The sequence below is a fragment of the Calonectris borealis genome, chromosome 4 (assembly GCF_964195595.1).
Source record: "Calonectris borealis chromosome 4, bCalBor7.hap1.2, whole genome shotgun sequence".
Lineage (NCBI taxonomy): Eukaryota > Metazoa > Chordata > Aves > Procellariiformes > Procellariidae > Calonectris > Calonectris borealis.
Window position 1 is genome coordinate 25,932,871 of NC_134315.1, and position 27,247 is coordinate 25,960,117.

A 27,247-nucleotide genomic window follows, 5' to 3' on the forward strand; every position below is an offset into this window, starting at 1 on the left:
TCCAGCAGGCTGAAGAGCCCCCGCTCCGAGCTGCGCACAGGCTTCAGGAATACTGGAGCCTGGGTTCATTTCTACAGAAAGCGCACAGATGCAACGTCTATCCACAGACTTGAAGTACACAGAAAAACACTTGTGCTTTAGCTTTTTTTTTTTTAAAACGAGACCAGCCAGCTGAAATAACACCATGACACACAAAACACTTGTTAGTACAGGGATCATATAAGGTACCAATTTTGTCAAGGTTTCTGTACCTGTGAACAACAGGGAAGCAGTTTAGAAAGAAAACAGTAATAAGCTACCACTGTGGTATGCTTTTCAACTGAGGTTGTTTATAGAAATATTCAGAAATAAAAGAAATGCTTTAATCCTTACCATGTTTCAAAAATACATTGCCTATGTGCTCTGTGCTCTTTACAAGTAAAATCGGATTTTATTAAAGATAGAAGTAGCTCCCTCAGCTGTTTTGCTACAGCAGCATGAGGCAGGATCCTGAATTTTGGCATAATGCTCTACTAAAAAAAATAAAGTGTCTGTATTGGGGAAAAATAATAGAAGTAGTATCCATGTAAAAAAAAAAATCCATCTGGAAGAAAGTCTTCACATTTCTGTTGAGGACTTCTCTATGTCAATCCAGTTATAATAGAATTTCCTCAAACTTTAATATAGCAATCCTCTTGTATTTATATGCACATATTACCTAATAAAAACTGTGTATTTCACAAAATTACAATCTTCTATCCTTTTCTGGCATCAAAGTTTGTTGATACAGTTATATTTGCATTCAGTTTTAACTTCAATATAACCTGGAATTGTTACTGAAAGCATTAGAAAGTCAAGGAAGAGGGGGCAGGAGGAAAACATGCTAAGGGAACAAGAAGTAGTATAACATATTACTCTCAGGTTATTTTGTATGTAGAAGAAAAAAGGAACCAAAAAAAATCCCTGAAAATGAGAATCAGAAAGTGTGTTCAATTTCCAGAAGCTTCACAATCAGCAGTGACTTGGATCCTCTTCGAAAATTAAGGCCTGGAGGGATTTTTTTTTTTAAATTCTGAATATAAACCACAGCTGTATATAAACCTCTAAAATTCAAATACAGACCTCAAAAACAGACCTTGTATGATGCAGCTAGGAACACTGAAATAAAGAACAAAAAAAACACAAATAGGATGGTACACTGATAATTACATCTCAGCTAGCCATAACAACTTGCTTTGAGCCTCCTTCAGATTATTCATACAGCAAAACTCATTTTTAATGCCATTTACAGATCGTAGTCATCTGTGAGAACATCATGCAACAAATAAGTATTGTAGTGTCACAGAGGGACACAGGCTGAGAAGAAGCAACTGCAAAAAGCTTCCTGTCATTTGTAATTTTTCATTCCATACCTTATGAAAACAAATGAAAATAAAGATAATGTTGTGTAGTTTTTAAAAGCTCAATGTCAAATATAATAAAAAGTTCAAAGTCTTGATACTTTAAAGGTAAAAGGTCTTTAATCTAATCAGATACCAGCTTGGATTAAAGCATAGATTTTCTTCTTTCCCATATAAAATATGGAACTAAAGTAATATTTGCAATTGTCCTTTCCTCAAGAAAATAAAACTGCTCTGAAGTACATCACACAACAACCTAACCTTCTCACTACCTCCATAAACAAAAACTTAAGATGCAAACAGATTGCATTGTACATTAAAACTGTGCAAAGGTTAAATTTCACACAATGGATGCAGGCTTAAGGAAGTCACAAGCAAACTTAGGAATCAATATTTTTTATTTACTGCTTGGTAGTACAAAAGTCGTATATAAACTATTTTGTTAAAAATACATCTGATATGCAAATTTAAGAAAGGCAGACTAATATGGCAGTATCCATACCCCCACAAAATAGCAGAGTGTAGTGTTAAATGCAATGAAACAGGCACAGTTTCTAAATCCTCTCATTGAAGTAGCAATGCACAAATTAAATTCTTGCACATATCAGGTCTTATAATACCTTACGTAAGTATTTTATACAGGTAAACAATATTTTACATATCCAACACGTTTTCATTTCTTTTAATTCTACATATTTCCAATGGAGTCAAAATAGAAACTACTTTTAAATTAAGTAAAAAAATACGTATTTCTGTTTAAACTTTCTTCCATCCTTTCGGCAAATTTACTTGCAGTACTAACCCATCATGTATCAGAACACAGTATTATCAAAATAAACCTTTTTTTTTTTTTTAAAGCTTTTGGGACAGTCTATAACTGTGTATCTCCTTTCTGAAAATTATTTGAAACTGCTTGGTTTTGCCCAATACTCCCTTTTGCCAGTAACATTTTATACTCATAGCTCTCAATCTCTTGGAAACTGAAAGCTAACTACTATAATCAATACTAATTAAATTCTTCTAGAAATATTAGCTCTTTATACAAATAATCCAGTGAAGCTTGAAGAAGAAAAACATTCAAGAATATTAAATGTATGCCTATAAGGTGAGCTTGGTATTTATGTTATACTTAAGTATTGAAGAGATCTCATAAGCCAGGTTTAAATTAATGGGTGCAGGGATGCTAAACATTCAAGTTCCAGTCCTGGCCAAACAGTTGTTTTGGGTTCTCAAAGATGGACAACTATCTCTAAAAATATCCATTTTAAAAGGAACAATAAACCATTTATTCTTTTCAGAGCTTTGGTGGGTGGTGAGAGGGTTTTTTTGGCAAATATAGCATCAGTGAAAAGTATATATTGATAGGTCCAGTCAGTATCTCGTGGCTACAAGTAGAAGGAAGACCACCAGCAGCACACACTTTCAGCAAGAGTGAAATAAACTTAATGTTTCCTGACAAGACATGGGAGTATCTAATACATAAGCAAGACAATTAATTTTTATCTTTGTACATATTGATTGTTAACACTGCGTAAACTGATGAAGAAACCTGATTCTCAGATCTGAAGGAGAAACACAGTTTAGAGCACTTGGGCTAAACGGATTGAAAGTATTAATTTAAAACAAATCAATTTCAAAACAAACACTGATGTTCATTGAGTTCATAAAGCAGATTAAGTTACTTTATAGTTCTCAGAATATAGTGCAATCTCTACTAAAATGCATTACATTAGAGCCTCTATTCTTAGGCACTCAGGACAAACGTTGTATTTCAGTTTCTACTACACAGCAAAGTTTGCTGAAGTATTGCAAAGATTTCCCGCCCAAAAACAAGTAACAGGACAAAGCAGAGATCATGATAAATAGACACAAAGAATTAACATAAAACCATCACTGGTATTTTTAGCAGTAAGTCACACAAAGTATGAAGGGACTGACACTGGCTTAAGATTTTGGTGCCAATGAAAACAGCTACCCTCAGTCCAATAAAGCCACTCTGAAGTACTTTAGTATATACTCCATAAATTTTTAATGCAAAATATTCCATATCCTTATCTAATGGTTGAAATATGTTGCCTTAGCTCAATAAGGAACCTGTGGGTAAAAACAAAAAAGAAAGGCAAAACTATTAGGCATTCTTCAGATACGAGTGAGTAGTTACAGGAACATGGGAAAACAAGTGGCCTTGAGGAAAGTAACCTTCCCAAGAGCTCACCCAACTGCATAGAAAAAGATGCTCTTCAGCTTATGTTAAGTAGTAAGGGGGAGGTAAGGGAGTGAAGACAATTTAATTTCACACCTGCATATCGCTGAACCACTCTGTACTGTGAAATACCCTTCACAGAGTCTGAGGGCTTATATACTAAAGGCACACATGCAGATTTTGGCTGACATAATTATTTCCTTGTATGTTTTGCTTGGCTACTAGTAGTTAGATTAAAAGAATATTTTCATCTTCCAAAGGCTGGCTTTTATCTTCAGCAAACACGTGTCAATTCTGGAGGAGAAGAACTGAGGAGAAAAATCCAGATGGACCAGAGGGGTAAATACAGTTTATACACAGGGTAATCATATTGCTCGTAATATTGAGCTCATTTAAAATGCTTTTCTAAGTACAAAAAAATAAAGATTATTTGATAAGGCTTTTACCTTTCCTGTCCAAAAACTTATATGTATTTTTTCTTTCCAAGATGAAGCCCAGCATTTGGTATGAGGTCCACACAGCTCAATAGTATTTAAGTGTCTAAATCTTACTGATTTTACTGGTGAAAAATCATTAAGTGTTTAACCTTGCATGAATGCCATCACAGAACTTGTAAAATGCTACAGTGCCATAAATACATTTCCGTAAATAGTATGCACCTCTTGGGAGTTTTCAGTTTTCTCCAAAGTGCTAGCAAACAAGCTTCTTCTAAAAGTTCCACCTGCAAGAGAAGAAAGCAATTCTAAAAATAAGCCTAAATAGCAAAATTAGTTTTAGGATGAACACACCAATTAAAAAGTTAACAAATGCTCTGAAATGGAAAAAAATGCCACAATCGCATAAAGTGGTTGCCATGCATTGCAAGTTTAGCATGTGAAATCCTAAAGGAGAGGAACTAAAAATTCAGCTGGTACTCATGAAAAGGGTGGACAAACACATGGACAAACTGACAAATTACATCACAGTGCAAAGCACACACAACTTTGAAAAGAGTACTAGGAATGGAAAATGTTACATAGCTTCAGTGCATCAATACCTTAAGTTTTTGTTTACCCAGTAACTTACAATGGATATGCAAGAGCTCGACTCAAAGTTTTGACTTCAACTATCAGCTGTATATCTACTACTTTTTTTATGTGCCACTAAGCATATTTTAAATAAACTTAACTGATGAAATGGAGTCTGCTGCGAACATGGACCTTGGAGACATGGAGAAGACATGCTACAACTTCAAATGATGCAGCAGCAAGACACTAGGGTAAGCTGAAACACTGTAGAGGTCACTTCAAGAAAATACTAAGAACATGTCAGTTTAGGGGAAAAAAAACCCCGCACTCAAGAGTAGCAGTGAACACAAGCAACCAGCAATACTACATCATTCAGGTACTGCCCAACCCAGGAATTCCATCTCATACAGGAACTCTCAGTAACAGCAGTTAAAGTCAGGCCACAAAGCACAAGTCTACTGCCTCCAAATGCCAGAACAAACCTTTTCTGGCAGCAGTTAAACAGGTATTTGTGTCTGCCTTCTTCCTCTGCATCTGAAGATCTGAGCCAAATTCTCCAAAACTATATGCTTTTTATTATAAATTTATTGGCTAGAGGCACAGATGTCTTAAATGCTGCTTATCTGTTCAGTTTCAGTATATTAAGCTATAATAATTTATTTGAAGTCTGAAATCAGTAATTGAAATAAAGGTCTAACTACTACCTGTTTATATGTGAACAGCTTTTCATGGCAGTGGACAAAAACTGATCTAGAACCATGCTAGGGAACAGTATATCATAGTCTTTCAAGCAAGATCTGTTTATTTTTTGTAGTGCACATAAAACAGGCCTGGCTGGTTTCCCAGATGATTTACAAAATAGTTCTGTTGGACTGGAGAGACCTTTACAAGAGATTCCACAGAGCCATTTCTCTGCTATTAGAACATTTGTTTTCAGAAAGGGCAATACTTTAAGCCTAAGGGAGGTTCTAAAATAACAAGCTGCTATAGATGGATATTTAATTTTTTTTATAGCTATACTATCATATCTCTCTAGAGAACAGCTTATTTTTAGATTAAAGTAGTAATGGTTTAAATTTAGAGAACAACTTTTAGGTAATTAGGGAACAGCTTTCTTATTTAGGAGAGGAAAGAACAAATTAGAAAGAAAACTGGACTACAAAACATTTTTAGAGTGATTTCAAAAGATTTTTTTCTTGTTTTCTTTTTTTAAAATAGAATTTTTAAAATAAAAAAAAGAAAACAAAAAAAAATCTTTTGAAATCAAAGTGCACTGGAATTAACTTTATTTTCACATATGCCCTTTTCTTTTTATTTCTAATGTTTAAAGAGAAGATAACTAGTCTGCCTTTAAGTCAAAAATCATATTACAAACACTACCATTACAGATATGGAAAAGCAAAAAAAATAGTCACAGGAGTAACAAAACAATTAGTTAGGCATGAAAATGCCAATGCAGCCAGTGAAGGAAGACGTTATCTCCTATTGCATTTAGCTAACATGGATTAGCTAATACGGATTTTTAAAAAGAGAAGAAAGGAAAAAGAAACCACACCAACACAAAAACCCTGAGCACAGGACATAATTCTGAATCAGAAAATAAGAGTTAAGTTTGCCTTTCACTGACATCTGTAGATTCTTCACAGATTACAGAGCAGCCATGAGACAGCAGCCACTAGAAAGCTATGATTTGCCAAAATTTGCAACAGAACAAAAAGGCAAAACAAAAAACCCAACCATCTTTACAGTCTATCACCTACCTCCAAGGCAGGGCCAGCTGTATTTACACTGGCTTTGACAAGCACTTGTCCAGTCTGGTCTTACAACTGTCCAGCAATAAAGATACGACAGCTTATTCCAACTTCTTAATTTTTGAAACCTGAACTCCACCTGCTTGCACATTAGCCTACTATTTACCTTCTTACCCGCTGAGCAAAAAGAACAATTTACTTCATTACCCTCCACAGCTTTTTAAACATTTGGAAGCATACCACATCTCCAAGTCTTTCTTCCTCTATGGCAACGGTTCCAAAAAATTGGGTATAATTTAATGATGAGGCACACAGTCCAAACAAATACTCTCTGCTTAGTTCAACAGTCATACCTGTGCTGCCAGTAAAGGTTGGGAGTAAGTATCCCGTTGCATACCAGCTCTCTACTTTGTCTTCCTTTCTAAATTGACAGAATTACAGAATGTTTTCTTAATGAATAAACAACAGATATAAAGAAAAGGCCACATCTTGCACCTTGGCCTTTCAGAATTTAACCTCAAGACACGCGAGGAGTTTTGGGTCTTGTTACATTTTTAAATATACCCAATTTCCACTTGTGCATTTCCCTCTTATATTGAACTTACTGAGAGTTTGAAACTGGACTGAGCTGACACAACATGACTTTATTCTCTCTCTCAGCATACAGAGAGTTTGGTACTGTGCACCTTGTTGACTTTCTTCAAATCCAGTGCCTTTATTTTGTCATCCCAGAAGCCCTTTCCTCCGCAAGGGTCAAGCTCTGTATTTTGAATCACCTCTGTGTGAAATCACCTTTCCCCTTCAGATTATCAATCAGTGTGTCATCAGTTACAAACAAACCATATTAACTTACAGGTTTTTTTCCCCCAACATTCTTAACTGTTAAAAAAAAAAAAGGCAGTCAGAGGTGCATTCCAAAACCATGCCAGACATGTTTTTGACATGCTTACTGGGGTACCTCAAGCAATTCACTGAAGTTTAATGACTCATAAGAAAACCCCAACCTCCTGGCTTAGTAACCTACCATAGATCCCTGCGATACGAGCATTTTCATGTGTCTCCATTCTTATTAGCCAAAGCTCCACTCATCTATCAGGGAAGTATCTAGTAAACAATCGCCTTATACAAGCACACAGTACAGGGCAGCAAGCATAAGGAAGCAGCACTGTAGTTATTCCAGTGATGCAGCTGTCAGCAGCATTTGTTTCTTTTGGGTAACAAGTACATTGCCACTAGATCTGAACCTAGATCATTTATTGCCAAAAATTAATATGCAGATGTTTTATTTCTTGGACCAGTGATGCCACCTCCACAAAGTAGTTTTTATTTCAACTAATTACTCTAATTACAGAGTCTTAATAAACAATTAGATAAGAATTTGGTGGATAATTTAGCCTTTACCAATTTATCATTAACTGAGTGATCAAATATAATTTTTGCAGACTTCTGTAGAAACTTTTGAAATTGAAAGATGAGTTTTCACACAGAACTGATACATTTTCAACTTCATTTCTCTTTACTGATTACCTTCACTTATTTCACAACATACCACTTTCAGTATGAGTTCCCAATGTTTGGTACCTGCAGTTTACTCTGAGCTTCTCCTCTCTTTCATCTCCTGTTTCACAGGCGTGGCAGGCATATCACCATTGACACTCTCCACACCAGTAACAGACATCAAGCTTTTCCGTTCTTTGGAATTCGATTTGTGCTCCACTTTTGTGACTCTAAATCTGAGGTAAGCAAAAGAAAGATTCAGTTGTATTTCCCCAAAGATTAGTTAGATCATTCTCAGTACCCAGTGTATGGACAGGAACATGTTTTCAGGTCCAAAGACCTAGATGCCAGAGCAGACACCCACACGGACCCAGCTTCACTTCAGAGCAATCTTCCTTCTTGCTACTTACATGTACTTTTAATACTCACTGCTGCTGAACCATACTTTCTCAGGGAATTGTATTTTAAAGCAGAAACCACAGGTTGCATACTACTACTTAGAACAGTAATTTTCTAAGACAACTACAACATAAGCTAGGAATTAAAAATAACGAAACAGAATGGTTTCTATAGCTCACACTTACCTGAGAAATATCAAATTCAGAAACAGAGGAATTTATTAGTGTGCAATCCTTGTTTCTTTTTAGCCAGTATCAATAGAGCAATAGCTTTGGATTTATACCCACAGTAAATACCCATCTATTTACATAGTTCTTAAAAAAAAAAACCACCACCAAAAAAATCACATTTACTCCTTCCAGAAATAACTTCAGTCTAATAGTAATAGGGTTACAAAAAACAATCACTGATGCTATAAACAGAGTAGAATCAATAGATATCTGATCCAACATGGGCCACTGTAGTGTCCTAAGAAAAGTATACAATAAAATGACCTAAGACTTACCTTCCCACAGAAAGAACTGTAACTTCTCCAAGACGACTTCTTCTGTGCTCTTTAGATTTGTGAGCTGGCTTTATAAGGTGCCATCGTTTGTGGCTACAACGAGTACAAACATCCTTTTCTACTACTCCTCCAACAGTATGGAAGTGATGGCCTTTGCAGCTGTGTTTAAATGGAACAGCACCAGGTGACAAAGGAGACCCTGGACTCGTCGGACTCCCAGGAGAAGTAGGAGATAAAGGGCTGTAGGAAAAAAGTATAAAGGAAATTTAACGTTTACTATAAAATCCTGTTTCTTAAAAAGGAAAAGAAGGATAAAAATATAACCTTCCGTTATGTCTAGTGAATAGCTAGTTTTTTCAGGGACCGTTTATTTGTGAGGATGTCTGGTTTAAGATTCCTCCGATATCGTATTTTTGCAGTTAAATCACTTCCATAAATTAATTCAGCTGCAGTCATGTTGTTAAGGTAACTAACACAAAGGGCAAGGAAATGAAAAAAAAAAAATCAGGCTAAAATAGAAGAGAACAGGTTACATGAACTTATACTGATGAAGACATCTAATTAGCTGATTCACGCTTGGAGAACTATGGACAGTATTTCAGAATTGTTACAGTATCTGTAAGAACTCACAGAAGAGTATAGTCCCACAATATTGCAAAGAGGCAAAACTAAAATACCATGAAGAGAAAAGGAATCAACAGATCATTCAGCTTAAACTTCAGAAAAATGTTTTTTTAAATAACCTAGAAAGAAAAAATAGTACAACCACCAAAAGGCATTTATTGAGAATATCTAATCAAATCAATCTAATTTTCTTCTAAAACGGAAAAGTAGATAGCATAGATAGAAACCAGATGATGTACTTTTTTGGACTTCAGCATCAATTTTGACACTGTCTTGCAACACATTCTCCTAAAGCAAGCTAGAGCTCAGTGCATTAAATGTGAAATTACTGTAGCATAAGGTAGCACACCTTGTTTAAAAAAAAAAAAAGAAAAAGACATACCAGAAGTTATGTATAGGTAGCTTACTATGAAACTGGAAAGACATACTAAGTGTGGTTATTCTGGTCCTAATGATACTCAGTGTTTTAAATAGTTCCTTGAGTAATGGAATAGAAGAATAGCTAAAGTACCCATAAACTTTGGGTAGCCCATAGTAACTGCAGAGGACAAGACGAGAAATTAGGATGATCAGAGGAGAGCATGTGTGTGAAAGACACATTCACACATACATAAATCTTATTAAAAATACTGGATGTATTGCAGTAAGGACAACACAAATTTCAGTGCTTTAGCAGAAAAACTTTACAAACCCAGATTAAAAAGTAACAGACAGATGATCATTCTTCAGAAAAAGAAGGTGAAGATCACAAGCTGAACATGAATCATTATGTTGTTCCTGAAAAAGGACAAATTTCACAGTGGAAATAACAGGAGTATAACCTGTGAACCTAAAGTTACATTACTCGGCATTAATCACGCCTCAGCTGATAGTTCCATTCAGTTTTAGAAATGTTATTTCAAGAAAAATACGAACAAACTGAAGAGACTGCAAAGGAGAACAGAAAGAACAAATTAAAGAAATAAAACATGCCGTAAGAGACTGGAGTTACTTGGACGCTTATTTTCAAAACAAAAATATCGACAGGAGACATTTAATGGTCTTCAAATAAGTAAGAGAACGCTATTAAGGGAAATAAAATCTGTTCAACATCTGAAGCAAAGACAGGAACTAATGGCTTTAAGTGGCAGAAGTGCAGATTTTACTTAGCCATTACTATTCCTATTATTAGGAAGTGTTTCATAGCGCACCAAACTTAAAGAAATACAGTGGATTTGCACTTGAGTTAAAGCTTTAGGAGTATCTGTCAGAAATGATGTAAGAGCAAACATTTTTCCCTTCCCCTTACTTTTTGTATTTTAATTCACCACTGAAACAATAGTCTAAAATTCCCAACATCGCACATGCCTATGCAAAAAGATTGAGTTAAAATTCAAACAAATATTTCTGCTGCACCATAAAAGTTTAAAAATTATTCCTATACTTGAGAAGAACTCCGTTCGTTAAGTTCCATTTTTTTTTTCTTCAATAACCAAGCCTCTCGCTATTAAAGCAGGTGATAAACAGTTGCATACTCAACTCTGTTTTGCTAAAACTATACAGTCCCACTTCTTTTATTAGTGACACAGTACTACTTGAACCTTCATCTTCTCTGCCTTGAATATGAACAGTGTTACATACAAAGAGTATTTAGAGTAGTACAGATATAGTTTAAAGGTACTTATGTACAGATGTAAGTACTTTTACACAAATGATGCATCTGCAACTCAAGGGCTGAACCACTTTCTCTACATAACTCTCTAAATAGCTGCGTAGTGAAAAAAATGAGAGGTAGGTCAGCCAATGTATATTACCACAATTATAAAGAAAAAAGTAAACCAGAAGAAGACATCGAAAGAGATGTCTATTTTAAGTTAGCATCCATACAAATGAAACAAGCGCTGCTTCTATTCTTTCAAGTCAGAGTAGCTTTGGACTAAGCCAACTTGTAAGTAACTTCACCATAAACGAGTATTTGCAGCCTCTGTAAATCTTTAGCCCAAAGAGCAGTAAATCCATATCACACACCTAGAACACATAACCAGAAGAGCCAGTTACTAACCCAGGGCATACATTAAAATTTAGTGACTCAGAGACACCACAAGAAAGTCAAAGTATTATCCTCTTAGCTGATAACTTAAGGAAGTGATGTAGTCTTAAAAGTCCTCAGGAAATAAAATACTTTGAAAGGGTGCATTTTGAGTTGCTTCAGGAAACATGCATTAAAAAGATGAATAATTACCTTTCAGGTTCAAGGACACTGCTATCTGCTACCATGGCCTTTAACACATCAGCATTTGCTGCAATGAGAATAAATAGAACTCTTCAAAAGTGTACGGCTCCAACTTTAGAAAAAACAAACAGCAAAATTAAAGGTCCTCAAAGAAATTTCATCTAAAAGAAAGATGACTGCATTATATGTATCTCCAAAAAGACATGAAGGAAAATTGTGCAAAAAAATGTTAATATAATTCTATGGGATTTTCTTAACATGAGCTACTAAAATTTTGGTTCATATTGCACTCAAAGCTCTGCCCCAATACAAGCCATATAATGTAGCCATCTGCACAACACTCCCAAAGATCTCTGAAAATTTTAAAACATCCATTTGACCACAGAAGTACATCACCTCACATGTATAAAGCAACTTCAGATTAAAAACATGGGTTTAAGTGAGCCCTACAAAATGCAAATTAATTATCAGCCAAGAACTACTGATTGCTGACATATTCTAAAACACACATGTGGTACCTAATCCCAACCTCGAGGAAAAATACACAAGCTCAAAGCCCTAACAGTTATTGGGGGGGAACAAACCACACAACACAAACGAACCCAAAATATAACTTTTCCAGAGGACTAGTCTTCATTCAGAAGTAACTCAAAGCCAGTTCAATGCTCAAGAGAATTTGATTTATAGAAATGTAAAATTAAAAGGCTAGAGGTTCTTGTACTATAAAAACATGCAGTCTCCTAAATGTTTCTTCTACTGGGCAAACACGTTCTGAACTAACCAAGCATTCCATGGTGTCCTGGTACCGGCTGGAACAGAGTTAACTTTCTTCCCAGTAGCTGGGGGGGGTGCTGTGTTTTAGGTTTAGTACGAGAGGAACATTGATGGCCCATTGATATTTTGGTTGTTGCCGAGTGGCACTTGCACCGGCTTCCCATGCTTTGCCGGGTCCATGGGAAGCTGGAGGCGGGGAGCATAGCCAGGGCGGCTGACCCAGCCGGCCAATGAGGTATTCCATATCATGTGACATCATGCTGAGCATATAATTAGGAGGCATGGTCCAGGAAGGGGGTGCTCTCGTGTCTCAGGACTGGCTGGGCGTCAGTCGGTAAATGGTGAGCAGTTGCATTTTGCATCACCTGCTTTGTATATTCTATTATTGTTATAATTGTTATTATTACTGTTCTACTTTGTTTTATTCCCATTATTAAACTGTTTTTATCTCAACTCGTGAGTTTTCCTATGTGTGCCCTCCCGATTCTCTCCCCCATCCCACCGGAGGAGGTGGGTGAGCGAGCGGCTGCGTGGGGTTTAGTTGCTGGCTGGGGTTAAACCACAACACATGGGCTGCTTAACTGTGATTTTATTTTTTCAGTCATATCTTCTTCTTTATCCTTTACTTTGCACACATAGCGCATGAAGATAAAATGTCCAAAATTCAACGTTAGTGCTAGTCTACCCTATTGTCTCAGTTATGCACAAACTTTTCATCAGAAAACAGCTGCAAGAATCATTTCAAGAAAGAAAGTTTAATCTGGTCAAAACATAAAAATTTCACATGCTTTAAGCATTGCCATTAAGAAAGCAACCTTAAACTTTTACTTCACAAACAAAACAAAAGAATGAACCAAAAAAAATCAAACACCCAAATAGTTAAAATATCAAGAAATGCACAAACCAAACTTACCATACAAAATAATTTTCAGGTAAGCGAAAAACTTCCCTATTTTGTTTGAAGTTATTGCCTTCTGAAGGCAATCTCAAAGAGTTAAGCATGTACAAAATAGTTATTAAATGAAAACACATACTTCAGAATATCTGAAAAAACATATTTGTTATAGAACACCATCATAAAGGCTCATAAACTTCCATATCACAATACTATACCTTCATTTTTCATAATGTAGTTAACAATTTGTCCCACAGTGTCGCTATTCTCATTTATAGTTTCATTCATTTCTGTGCAAGGAAATAAATATGTTGTCAATATTTTGGCCTTCCAAATCAAGAATTGAGTTATTTTAAAACGAAGTAAAAACAAAAAAAAAACTCAAAACAAAACCAAACAAACACCAGCAGAAGTTACATTAAAAAAACCAAACAAGATCTATTGTCACTTTGGGGGGGGAAAGCTTAGATAAGACTTTTTAGTCCTTATTCAGGAAAAAATACAAACACAAGTTTATGGAATCTACACATGGGCTCTAACATATTCATCTAAGACTTGAATAAACTCAATATTTTCACAAGCATACGTCAGAATTCCTTCTCTAGCTAGTTAGGAGGAGACAAACAAGAGAGCAGTATTTCTAATCCTAACAATAGGGAGGAAAAAAAACAAACAAAATCATTAAACAGTCTCAAGTCATAATTTTAAAATAGCTGTTATCGGCACCTACATCTACAAGGACATAACATTTTATTTTTTTAATTAAAAAACCAAATTCTTATATGACTACAGGAGCAAGAAATTTAAGAAAGAAACCTCATGACTATACTTCATACTTTTGGAATCGAATGCACCCATTAACGATACTAGAAGCTTCCCCAGAATACCCTCAGAAGGCAGAGAAAGATCAGGGAGAGAAGTAGAACAATGAAGAGGCACAGGTCTGCCCTTCCCTAATAATTGTCATAATTGTTATGACTAACTTTATAAAAAAAAAAAATTAAAAAAATCACAGGATTGAGGCAAGTCTGATAGAGACAAATTTAGGGTTTCACCTAAGTAGTAAATTAGGGGCTTCCCCATCTCTACACCCATGCTTCATCTTCACCCTAGTACCTGCAACTTTGCAATGCAACTTAGACACAGCTACTTCCCCAAACTAAGACCTAAAAGTTGTCCCCCTTTCATTAACACTCACCTTGCTGTTGCCACTCACTGTGTACATGCCCCAGGCAGTAACTGCTTAAGAACATACTGACCCATCATTAGTGCACCACATGGCTCTACGCTTATCACAGAGCCACTGTAATTTGAACTTATTATGAACCTACTGACAGTAATTAATTGGGAGAAGGAAAGAGGCCCAAAGTATTTACATGTAACTTGGCCCTTGTATTTACTTAGCCAATGCTAGACTGGGTTACTATAGCCCTTCCCAAGTGATAATACTCTTCTCTTGGTTTTGGGGGGTTTTTTTTTCAAGTAAGAGTAAATGGGAATAAGGAACCATAAAAACAAGAGCACAAATGAACAAACATTAGAACAAAACCAAAGGTATATCTAAGAAAAAAATCATAAGCAGCACACATGGTGTGTTGGGTTGACGGTTGGACACGATGATCTTAGAGGTCTTTTCCAACCTGTATGATTCTATAATTCTATGATTCTATGATTCACATTACATAAAACAGAACATAGACAGCCAGTCCAAAGGCTCAGTTTTATAATGAAAGGGGAGATGAGAATGACAGCACAACAGGAACAAATTAAGATTGCTAAACATAAAACTAAGATTTTAGGCTTTAAACAGCAGCTTTCTGGCACTCCTCAGATAGAATTACGTATTATAATACTTTGTTGCTAACAGGACGTGGAATGCAGAAAAGCAATCTGGTGACTCCGATTGCAGTGTATAGTTGCAAACAAATATACTGGATACTTTGATCCCTCTGTAAGCTCTTAAATGATGTTAGAGGACTTGCATGGGAAATTGGAACACTCATAGTTTTGACTGGCAAAGATCAAAACCCAACAGACATATAATGGTAATAAAAATATTTTTCTTAATATTGTTTTGATGTCAAATATAGACAAAGAAATGACAGAAGTCTCACAATAAATTATGCCATAGTAGTTGCAATGTACAGAAATAGGAAGTTGTTTATTAGACTTACTGATTACCTATTTTTTCATCAAGTTTTTCTTCTTCTACTTCTTCAGCCTCTGTTGTACAACGATATCCTTTTTTCTTAAGGACATGACAGATGAGGATCCCCAAGAGACCCATGATGAAGAAAACGGGAACCAATGCAAAGGCAATATACTCTAGGTGTTCAGCCTTGCCATCATTGCCATCAGTTTTAGTTGTCAAAGTAGTTGTCTGTAAGCCATAGCTTGACAAAACCTGGAGAAACTCTCCATTACCTACGTAAACAAATAAACACAGTTATTACTATACACTGTAAATCGTTTCAAAGCATTTAGAAAATTACAAGCATGACTGAATCTCCATAGCATCAATGTGATGCACCTTCTGTGGTGACTTGAATGGGCAACACATACTCTACTGGCTGAGAACTCACACGCGTAACAGTAGATATTCCCTCTTCATAAAACCATTACAAAACATCTAACATACAAAAACCCCACATGATATTTCTTCAATGTAACAGTGAAGAACAAACAATATTCTAGCCTGACAGGCTTGTAATCTCAGTAAGAGGGCTTCCCTATTTCGCAGAGGAATACCACCACCATTGCTCCTTGTTCCCATCAGTGAGGAAAGTGCCATACCATTCCTTTGGTCCTACGTTCATACAAGATAGCTAAAAAAACATGGATCCTTCCCTAATATGAGTGTACAGTAAGTACAGGATTTAGTATTGACCCTTGCCAAGAAAAAGTATCAGGTGTGAGAGAAACAGCCTTAATATTTTTCTTAAAAGTGGGATTTCACAGCACAAAAGAAAGAACATTTACACTCTACTCATCAGCATAAGGTGGGCTCATTCTTCGCTTGTTTAAGATTTGGAAACCATTTTGTATTTAAACTTGAAACAGGATGGGAAAGAGGCTTTTCTTTTTGTTGGCAAAGAGTTTAAGTTGCAGCATAGGCACACACTAACTCTATACCCACAATTAAGCATTTTTGTTTCAGTTAAGCTCTGAATTTAACAGATATATTCCATGTTATAGATCGAGCTTTTGAACTACCGAAAGTATAGAATATTTACATTAGAAGGGACCTCTGAAGTTCATTAGTCGAAACGCTGCTAAAAGCAGCTCTGATTAGATCAGGTTGTTCAGGTAAGCTCCATCTGAAGGATGGACATTCCACAACATTTCTGGGCCACCTGTTCCAATATTTGCCCACTTTTATGGCCAATATACACAGATAAATTAAAACCTCAGTACCTTCCCATATATCAAATACAAAAGTACACAAGTTCAACTGTTCAGCTAAATCAAAAAATACACATTTGCATACTCAAAATTCCTTCTGAGCCTCTGGAGTTTATATACATTCCCCACCCTATATAATAAAGATTTAAATATTACTCTTCCAACATGCAAGAATATTCCTGCATTTCTACTCTCTGTTGTTCTCCTCCACTTCAGCTGAAAACAATTTTTTGAAGTAGGAAAGAATGACAACAAAAAAGACCAATAAAAAAAAAATCTAACACTATTTCAAGATATTTTCCACCTACTTGTATTAAAATGGACAAGCCAATTCAGAATCATTCCATTAATCAAACGGGTTGAAGGAGTGAACACTCATTTACATGACAGTGACACTTTTACAACAGGAATGTCTAGAACAATCAAATCCTTTCCTTTAAAAAAAAAAAAAACCAACAATGGAAGCCTCCAGAAAACTGCCAGAAGACCATTATTCCACAAACACCTCTACTACATCGGCTGTATAACTAAGTTGTATTTGAAAAATACCAGTAAGGTGACAGATAGCCAAGAAAAGATTTTTAAAACTGAAGTTAGGTATTTACCTTAGTTTTCTTTATATCAAAACACTAAACCTTATATTTTTGAAGTATTTCTGAATTTTTCAGGACCGTCTTGAATTGTCAGTTCAGTAGTAATACACAAGTCTTGCTCAAAGTGAAACACCAGTGGAACTTCTTTGAAATAACAATTGATAAAACCCCAATTAGCAAAAAGAAAAAATATGTGTTAAACATTTCTCTAAACTAATTTTCTAGATAGTAGTAGAAATGCAGAAAAATGGGAAGAAATGCAAACAAACAACTGAATAGGTCACGAGGCTAAATGTTAAAACAAAAACTCAGGATATTTGCTTTGGACAAAGCCAGATGGTCTAGCTTGCTCCCAAAACCAAAAGAAAACCTATTCACTTTTAAGAGAGGCCAGCAATCCTACAGATAATTGTATGCAGAATTTACTGGACAAATAACCTTTAGAAACTTTAACTTATGCCTGAGTGGGACAATTGAACAACATATACAATTCAACACTTTAAGGCTGCAATTGTTTTACACTACAAGGAAACAAAAGACAGGAAAGGGTAATGGACACAATCCTGTAACTCAGAAAGTTGATCTTACATGCAGTTTATTTGCTTTCTAAGAATTTATAACTCATATTTTAATATACCAAAATAAAACAGTTATAATTTTTTTTTTTTGCTAACGCATCAGGTAGCAACAGCTACAAAGTCCCTCATTTAATCACACAAAGTAGCTTAATTTACTTCCGAGGCAGGAGAAAAGCCATCATATCAATGAAGTATTATTTTGATGACTACAACATCTCAGAACCTAAGAAATCCAACTTAAACAGTATACATCACAAGCTCAGAAGAGTACTAATAAATAAGCACCCTTCATGTTCAAATATGAGACAAAAATAGGCAGATGCTTTGGATTTTGCTGCACATTCCCATTCATTCTTAAAATGGAGAAAGACCTACTACACTATTTCTAACACATCAACAGCCACTTACTAGTCAAGCTAATGGGTGGAAGGGCCACAAAGTGAATCCAACTCAACTTTTTAGGCTTTCTACCTCGCTTTGTGGCAAAAGTGGCATGCATTGCCCAAACAAATAACATCTCTTAGCATTTTCTCCGTAACTGTGGTAGGTAATTCCTACTTCAAACGTAGAGAGCAAGTGGGTCTTATTGCATGGCTGAAGTCCCATGCCTCAGACTCTCCAAGTTGTGGTTCATTACGGTTTCTCCCGATGCAAAGTGGCTTTAAGAGGTCCTTTCCCCTTCAGTCCTCTACTACCCCCCTGGCTGTGCTCCTGACAGGCTGTAGCACTGAAAACAGTTTTGAACTGGGTTACCAAGGTGACCACGGTTTAAGAAAAAATGCCTCAAGAAGTCTTCAGTTTTTAAGCAGTCATTTTGCTGAATCAGTATAACCTGTGGTTTGGCAAACTGCTCTATCAAGACAATTAAGAGACTAAGTAAGCTGAAGTGGAGAAATAAGCAACCATGAGCAAGGATAGACGAATACATCTAGAACAAGCTTTTCTTAAGTAATTGTAGTAACATGGAGCCATAGTCTCAGAGTATGTTCCAAAAATAAGAGCAGGAGGATTAATTACATGTAAAAATACGTATAATGTCCTACATAATTATTTTTAAATCATCAACCTGAAACCCCATCAGCTTAACACAGCCACTAAAAACATAGATACAATTTAAAATACAAAGCTGATTCACAAAACTGCATACAATCAACAGAAGAAAACAATTATACAAAGGAAATGGGAAAATGGATCCCAAATACTATTAAATGTTCACAGCAAGCAAGAAAAAATTCTATATAAACCTGAGCCAATCTCAAGTTCACAAGCAACTCCAGCAACAGAGCTACATCGCATTTTCAGAAGGAAAGATCATTGCTAAGCAATCACTAAATACCATCCCCACCCTCCAAAAAAAGCAAACCCTCAGAAACTGCTCAGATTGCTATTCCCAGTCTACCTAATATATATCACCTGTAAATGCTTGCATGGTAGGAACCATGGTTTGAGTTTCTTTGTTTTCTCTTTCTTTTTCTACCTACATAATCTGTTCTATGATTTAGTTTAGTACTTCTGCTTGTACACTGCTACCTGAAACACCAATGAGAAAACCTTATCAGCTACAATCTAATCTGCAGTCAAAAGGTGATGACAATCTAGACAAATTATCAAAGCCTAGATGCAACCTATACAAGCTAAAAGAAAATAAAAAAAAATATGCCAGAAGTGTGCCTATACTGGCACTTTTTTCCCCTGACAGAAGGATGTTGAAAAACTCATAATTTATCAACTGAATACTCTGTAGCATAGATTAGTCCACTAATTGGATTGAGATTTAAAGAGCTTTTGAACTAGGCAGGGAAACACACTTAAAGTATTTTTTTCCCCATTTAAAAATGCATTAACAAACATAGAAACTCCAGCATACCAGCCTATATAGACAAGCCTATGTGATTTTTCTTCAGTTGTCCTTAGATACCTAAAAAACTAATTCTCCCATTAAAATTCAACAAGATACAAAAAACTTTGCAAGGTATTTTGCTTATTACTAGTAAAACATTAAATCAATAATATTGCTATATAAATACATAATTTACACGAAGTCCATAAACTGCTTGATGCCATTCATTTTGTGTTCAGAGATTTAAAAATTCACCAAAAGCAAACCATAAGTATCCCACAAGAAATTAATTAGCTGGATCAAATACTTGGTGCTGTGTAACCTTATGAGCAGAGTGAAGGACTCCTGTTTCATTATCAAACACCCTACACATACTAAGAAGTCTGCCCTCAAAAACCTCAGCAGTTATGACATAATGCAAAAACAAGGCTTGCCTAGCTGCTGAGCAATATATTTTATGTCCCACGTCACAGCTATATCGTTCATTGTACGTTCCCTATTCCTTTTTCCCAGAAGCATATTATGCTTATTAACAGACTCTTGATAGTCTACCTCATTCTCACGATGTTGCTTCACAATGGTTTTTAATGACAAGTTCAAGCCATAGCAATCTTCCTTGACTCAAGTCAGTTCATATAGAAATTCATTTGCTTCAGTGTTTTGCTGTCCTGGCACTTTTATATACCTGTCACTGTATACCAGTCTACACATCAAAATTACTTGAAGATGTGATCTAAATAAAAAGATTTAGGAGCAATATTCAGCACATTTGAAGTGATGCTTAAGCTGTAGATCACAGATTGCATTCATACAATTAATTTGGATCCCATGTACTCTTGTTTGCTTAAAAATGAATATGTATTAGGTATTGAACTTCAATATTGTCTGCCCTTACTTAATCCTTACCTAAAAAGTAAAATATTAGGACAGTCATCCTCAGACAAGTCTTTTACACTGGTTCTAATCATTACTACCCTGACACTTCCATCTCAGCAATGGTTCAAGAAAATTTTACAGCACCTTTAGGAAACAGAATATAGGAAGAAAAAAGTTAGCACATTAATGAAAAAATATTTCATCCTTCATTAAATTACAATTTTTAAATGGCTTTGACATATCTGTTAACATTCTAATTAAACACTGTATTCCCTCCATATTAGTAAAATAATGTTTGACCACAAAAATATTCCAAGACTACAATGTCTTGAAGGCTGTGGTAAGAATAAAGCTGGAGTGGACCACGTAAGCAAAGGTGTTGCTCTGTAACAAACTTTCTTTCCCCTTAAGGTTTTATAAACTCACAGAAAAGAGAGACAGGAGCACCTTAGAGAAGTCATCCCGCTTCATCCCACTGTCAAAAAGCAAGATTAACTGTACCTGGACAACTACCTGCCAAGCATGGCTAAAGATCCTGCAAAGGTAATAGCTTGCCCTCCACACCTATTTTCTTTCTCACTGCAAATGGAGGGTCAGAACAATTCCTTCTTTAGTGTCTGCTGCCACAATATCAGATTCTGTTTGCACGGGGTTACAGAATTACTCTTTCCCTGGTTCTAGCTGCATGTACTTGGAAAGATTTCATACTTGGCATGATCACTAGGACCTCCCCAATATGAGGCCCAGTTATCTCAAAGCTTTGCCTTTAGTATTGATCTAAATAGACAATTCTCAAACTTTTCATAAAGCACATGAGAAATCTCTAGAAATATTTAATATTGCTTAAAGAACAACTCAGATTCTTGAAAAATAAATCCTTTTTGTAACAAAGATCAAACCTGTTTAGTTGTTAAATAAGCAATATGAAACTCATCATTAAAATAATGCATTATATTTATTTTTCTAAATCTCCTATACTAAACCTAAGCATAATCTCATATAGCTGATTACTTCAAGCACATTCCAGTTGGTTTTGTATTGTTTAATTTACAGAAAGTAGCCCATGAACAATGATGTAATCTTCTCTCTGCTCGACTGATAAAGAATCCTATTCGGTTACTCTGGATTTTGCCCATTACACCCATGCCGTTTATTTCTTATGGCATGCCTTTTAAAGAACTTTACATTTTATGAATTTGATTGTTCTAGCAATCTACCTGCTAAAAATAAGTACGTACATATTCACTAACTTCTTCTCCATAAAGTTCAAGGAGTTACATGATCGTATTTCCTGCTTTCAGGCACAAAAATGGAATGTCGCTATCAATCTCTCAGCATACAGAAACAAACTACTGTTGGCCTTAATGTTAACTAATGTTTAAAGAAATTAAATATGATCGAGGTACAACCTATTTAAGTACAAGACAATAAAATATTCAGATATGGCATATGATCTGCTCAAACATCTCAGCTAAGCATAGCTGGAGAACATGTCTCAGTAGCAACATCGGCTTATGCATTTCTCCCCCTCCTCACCATTAATGTGCCAGTTCACCCATCCGTGGAAAAAGAGCAATCCCTTAAGGTTCAAAATAATTTAGACAGAATGTGGTTTGCTTGGGTGTTTTCTTGGTTCTTTTTTGGTTTGGGTTTTTTTTTTTTCTTTTTCTTTCTTTCATACCTAGATCACTTCTAGTTCAATTCACCATGTGGACCTACACACTGTTAACAGGGCGTAATCGAAGGACTGCTTAAGGTGGCAATGTCACAAGGAGGAATGGTCAGGCAGCTGCGACCTCAGTTCACCCTGCAAGGAAAAGACACCTGATGATCATACCTAGTGCTTCATCCTCTCCTGGGGAAGTATACGTTGACACTTCCTACCTCCAGGCCAGACATCTAAGGTGGATGGATGTATGCTTTGATTTAAAGCATTCATTTTAAGTATCATTTAAAGTAAAACTTTTTTGATTTTAAATAACACACTTCTAAATTCAGGCATAAAAATAAAACCAACTTGTTTAGTCGTTCAATTTCCTAAATACACGCTAAATACCTCACTCTCAAGAATTTAAGAAAACTAACTTTATTTTCAAAAACTTACTAAGGTAATGGAGTTTTAGTGAAATTAATTAAATGCCAAAAATGGCCAGCTTATGTCCCTTGGCATTTCAGAAGTGGTGGATATTTTCTTAAAAGAAAGAAGCTCTGAATCAGCTGTTTACTTTCATTCAGTACATTCAACTTATTTAGATATAAAGCATTCTAGTAGAGCTGCAGTAGAGGTTTCTGTTATCAAAGTCTGATTTCATTTTTTAGATTCTTAATCCAAGTGCTTAGTGGCAAATTTGTTTAGAACTCTGATGGTAATTATGTACTGATTTAATACAGGTTTTTAGTTATTTTAATGACAGTAAATTTAGCCAGAACAGTTTGCTACGACTTCAAATTAAATATACTTTTTAAGAGTTATCTGATTTAAATAGTATTTATCTATTCTGGACACTACAGTCAAATTGCATTTGCATAACTAAGCAGATGAAATAAGCAATTTCAATCACAAGTCAAAAATATATCACTGCCCAAAACAGACACACACAAAGATTTTTAGCAAATGTTGGGCTTCTCTGCCTCACTAGTAGTGTGGTAGTTACAGAAGATACCAGGCAAACTAGAAAGGGCAGCAAAGAACAGGTTTAAAAAAAGTTTATTTTCTAGAGAAAAAAAACTCTTAAGTGAAGAAAACCTATTGCCTACCATTTGCTTCATCTATTGTTCACGGAAATTGTACTTTAGGGAATATGCACAAACTGAATAACAAAGGAAAAACAGCTATCATCGAAGAGGAACATTCAACAAGTTTGTGAATTCCGCTTAACTTCTAGCTTCCTTGTAGTAATCAGAACCTACAACCAGAAGTGAAATAAGCAGGAAGTCTAATGAGAAAAAGGAAGCCACATGATGAAAGAACATACTGACAACTAGTCACAGTACTGCCAATTGCCTTAGAGGTTAAGCAAGGTTGTTTAAGGTTTGCTGTTAAGAACAGACCTCAAAACCTTCATTAGATTTGTCAAAAGCAGTATCTCAAAAAAGCGAGCAGAAGGATCAACCACATTTCTTTAAAGCTCGTTCTAACTGCACCTACTTTGAGAACACTAATACTAAGATGCATGGAGCAAGTCTCAGGAATGACCTACCTGAACGTAATACCTAACAGCACCCCTACTACCCAACATTGAATTCAAAACCATAAAGCTGCAAGTCTTTCATAGTACCTCAAGCTGGAGCCTACTAAGATCCTTAAATTAGAGGCCAAGTCTTTGGCTCACTGAAGTCACCACAAAAATTGTGACTGTGGGCAAATTTTGCAGTAGGTCTAGAAAAAGAGCTTTCTACCCTGAACTCAGAGGTAAGTCTCCGCCCTGATGAGTTCTTTCTAATCCCTGTTTATTTCTGAATTACGTGCCCTATCAACACTTTCAGTAAGTTGCCTGCAAAAAGTTTTAGGCGGGCTTCCCTGAAAGCCTAGGGGTGGGCTGGGGATTCAGAGAAGACCAAACCTAATAAATCATCTTGTCAGTCACTCAGTCAGTCCAAACAATCACACTATGAAGGCATCTGACATTATTAAGAATTCAACGAGAAAAACAATGAAGAGTATCTAGAGCAGTTTTGTCCTGTTGAAAAAGGGAAAAAATCACAATATGAAGGGCAGTAACAGATACTCAGTCCATTCCTTGTGTGTGACACAATATGCAGTTGATAATGCTGTGGAAACATATACAGAGACAAAAAGCTCATGTTTCACTGTTTACCAGTGTTAAGATTGCAGTGCTTATGGTGTGATTGCTTTTGTGCAGCACATAGCTCCCACTGCAAAAATACATAGAGCTAATGCTTTGCATTTGCATTTCTGTTGGAAAATTTTTCCTCAAATTTCAATTTTCAAATAAAATGTGCACTGCATGCAGCTACCACACACATTTAATAAAGCACACTTCACCAGTCTGGCTGTTTTAAAAAAAAAAAAAATTCCTTCCTGGACACAGCAGATATTTAAAAGTATTCCATATCACGGGTAAATTTACAAGTGCAAGCAACATCTAGCGAGCAGCATTAAATCAATGCTACCAAACACATCATATCAATGCATTTATGCAAACTAACATCCACACTAGTTCAGATGACTCAAAAATCAATTTTAATCAAAACCAGTATATCTCCTGTGTAAAGAGACAGCAGATAAAGTGTCAGAAAGCATTTGGCAAGCTCAGAGGAAGAAGATTCTTTCATAGCTTTCGCATTTCCTGCTAGACCTGCCAACTTTTAGTTTTCATAAGTACAATCCTATTCATCTAGATATACCAGACTAAATTACTGCTATCATTATTAAATCCTACCAATGCACATGGCATACTAACAGTCCTCCAGCATAACTGCCTTCAAGCTCAATAAAGCAACCCTGAGTATAAACATTTGTAAAAAGTTAGTACAAGCCTATGTATACACATCCTTTGGTTTACTGAAACATCTGTTTACACTATCTTCAAGATGCCAGTAGTAGGCAAACTGTATCATAATCTCGACATGTAGAAACATGCAGTAATATGCCAAAGTAACAACCATCAAAGAGCAAATTAATTTTTTATCTGTTAAAAAATAGTTTACACTAAAGCAATGGAGAAGAGAGGAAAAAAAAAAATGATGATCATGATCAAGAAGAGAAGAAAAATCCACAATTCCTCTCCTCCTCTCACCTCTGCATACAAGACCTGAAAAAAACAAGAATTAGGACCTCAGGGAGCACTATATACCAGTCAACACAAATTTGAAACTCAAGATGCTTAAACTCTTTCAATGAAACCGATTAGCTGGGGGAAAAAAAAGGTCTGATAACGCTAGTACCTTTAGCACCATTTTACTGGCCCCAGTTGTGCCTAGTGGTACTTATTTCTTTCTGCTCTCCTGAAGAGAAGGATGGACTGGATGACAAGCCTTCCATTCCTTTCGCTTTTGGAAAACAAATAGCAGGTGGTAGATATCTCAATCCTTTCTGACCAAGCTGGCCTGCACCAAGTAATAATTACAGATGTACAAAAGTATAGAAAGACTAGAAACATTTATTGCTTCATTTTATGCTAATAAGTATGCCCACGTTAACTGTTTCCACTAAGTTTAAAGTTTATTCTCAGACAAGCTGGTACACCCTTATCAATGTCATACCACCCCAAAGTAATAAAGCTGATCAAGTTGAAAATCACACCAGGTAAAAGTAAGCATCAGCTTAAACTCAAACGTTTGAGAAGCGTAGACAACACACAAAAAAGCACTTCAGACTACACAGGCAACAAAATCAGTTTCGAGATTATTAGTACCATAACATTTGGGGTTAGATATAAACAAAGAAAATGTCATTTAAAACTAACTTCCTCTAGTGCTTGTACGTGTGTGAGTGTTCTTCAGAGATCTCAAGGGTTACAGTCAACTGAATTTCCAAAACCTAAACGCTAAGCCAAGTTTAATCTTACAACAAACAGACGGTGAAGTAGAAGCAATTCTTTGATGCATTTCTACCTTGTAAGCCATCCGACTCCAGCTTAAAGTGAAATCAACTACGGAGGAGTTGCCAGACTCGAGGTTGTGTAGTTCATTAGGGTTTTTTCTTTCTTCTTTCCCGCAACTCACGGCCATACCTGACTAAATTAACAGTCCGGGGGGGCACGGACAGCACCGTTTCCCCCAGCCCGCCTGAGGGGGACCCAGGAGCCCCCGCAGCCGCCCGAGCGCCCCCTCAGCGCCATCGCCAGCGACGGCCGCGCTCCGCCGGGGACCGCCCGGCTGACAGGCGGGAGAAACTTCGGCCGCTGCGACCGCGGAGCCTCGACCTCCTCCCTGCTGGCTGCCCCGGGCTGCCCAGGGGGCAGGGTGAAGGGGGGACGCGCTCCCTCCTGCTACTCTCCTACGGGCCGCGGCGCAGGGACTCAACCGCGAGTTACCCGCTTCAGCCCCGCGGCGGGAGGCGGGGGGGGGGTGGTGTCCCGGGGGAAAAGCAGCGGGGTCAGCCGAGGCACCCGAGTGGCGGGAGAGGCCGGGGGGCCCGGCGGCTCGCACCCCCTGCCGACTTCACAGGCGGCGGCGGGAGCCCGCGGGGAGGCTCAGGGGCCGCCAGTGGGGGGCCAGGGGGTCCCGGCTTGAAGCTTCCCCTCCGACGGAGCTACCACCCGCAGCGAAGGACCGAGGCCGCAGCGACCCACCGAGAGCGGAGCTGTTGCTCAGCCAGGCAGCCGTCGGGCCCAGCGAGGGAACAGTCGGCGGGATCCCGCCCGTCGCTGCCGGAGCCATACCCGGCGCCTCGCCCGTGCTGCTGCCGCCCTGCCCGGCCCGGCCCAGCCCACCGGCGGCGCGGCGCGCCCTGCCCCCACGGCGCCTGCGCGGAGCCGCCGGCCCGGGGCGGTGCTGCGCCGTGGCGTCCCGCCCTGCATGAGGCGGGTGACGCCGGCTGTTCTCGGGACTGCTGTGCGGGAAAGGCGAGGCTGTGCCGCGGGAAGCAGCTGCAGGCAGGGTACCCCGGCCTGGCTTTGCAGAAGAGGGAAGGCCCTTCTTATGTACTCCTGGGAGGATTTTTCCGAGGTTGCCCCCCACCCTCGGGAGCAGTTTAATATTGCAGGTCCTCGACATGGTTTTCTGAGCACCGCCGGCCGCGAGCCCG

General features: G+C 37.2%; 1 protein-coding gene across 2 annotated transcripts; it reads right to left on the bottom strand.

Annotated features, from left to right (window-relative positions):
• Positions 1–1,759: 1,759 nt before the first annotated feature.
• Positions 1,760–26,946, bottom strand: RELL1 (RELT like 1). Of its 2 annotated transcripts, none has more exons than XM_075148898.1 (7): positions 26,793–26,946; positions 15,428–15,670; positions 13,465–13,536; positions 11,587–11,644; positions 8,742–8,981; positions 7,922–8,073; positions 1,760–4,303 (listed from the first exon to the last, which is right to left on the bottom strand). In XM_075148898.1, exons 1-6 carry the CDS (start codon positions 26,878–26,880, stop codon positions 7,929–7,931), a joined length of 846 nt encoding a protein of 281 aa, XP_075004999.1. In that variant the 5' UTR covers positions 26,881–26,946; the 3' UTR covers positions 1,760–4,303; positions 7,922–7,928. The 2 variants fall into 2 exon arrangements, with proteins under 2 accessions (XP_075004999.1, XP_075005000.1); XM_075148899.1 differs by lacking the exon at positions 26,793–26,946 and adding an exon at positions 20,566–20,646.
• Between the last annotated feature and the right edge of the window lie 301 nt (positions 26,947–27,247).

What these genes read in the sequence shown, in the direction of transcription:
- RELL1 (XM_075148898.1), bottom strand. Translation starts at nt 26,880, where the DNA reads ATGGCTCCGGCAGCGACGGGCGGGATCCCGCCGACTGTTCCCTCGCTG. An exon ending in AGTGTCCTTGAACCTGAAAG is followed by an intron (nt 8,982 to 11,586) that starts GTAATTATTCAT and finishes TTTTTCCTACAG; the next exon opens with CCCTTTATCTCCTACTTCTC. An exon ending in ACAGTTCTTTCTGTGGGAAG is followed by an intron (nt 8,074 to 8,741) that starts GTAAGTCTTAGG and finishes TGCTTACCTCAG; the next exon opens with ATTTAGAGTCACAAAAGTGG.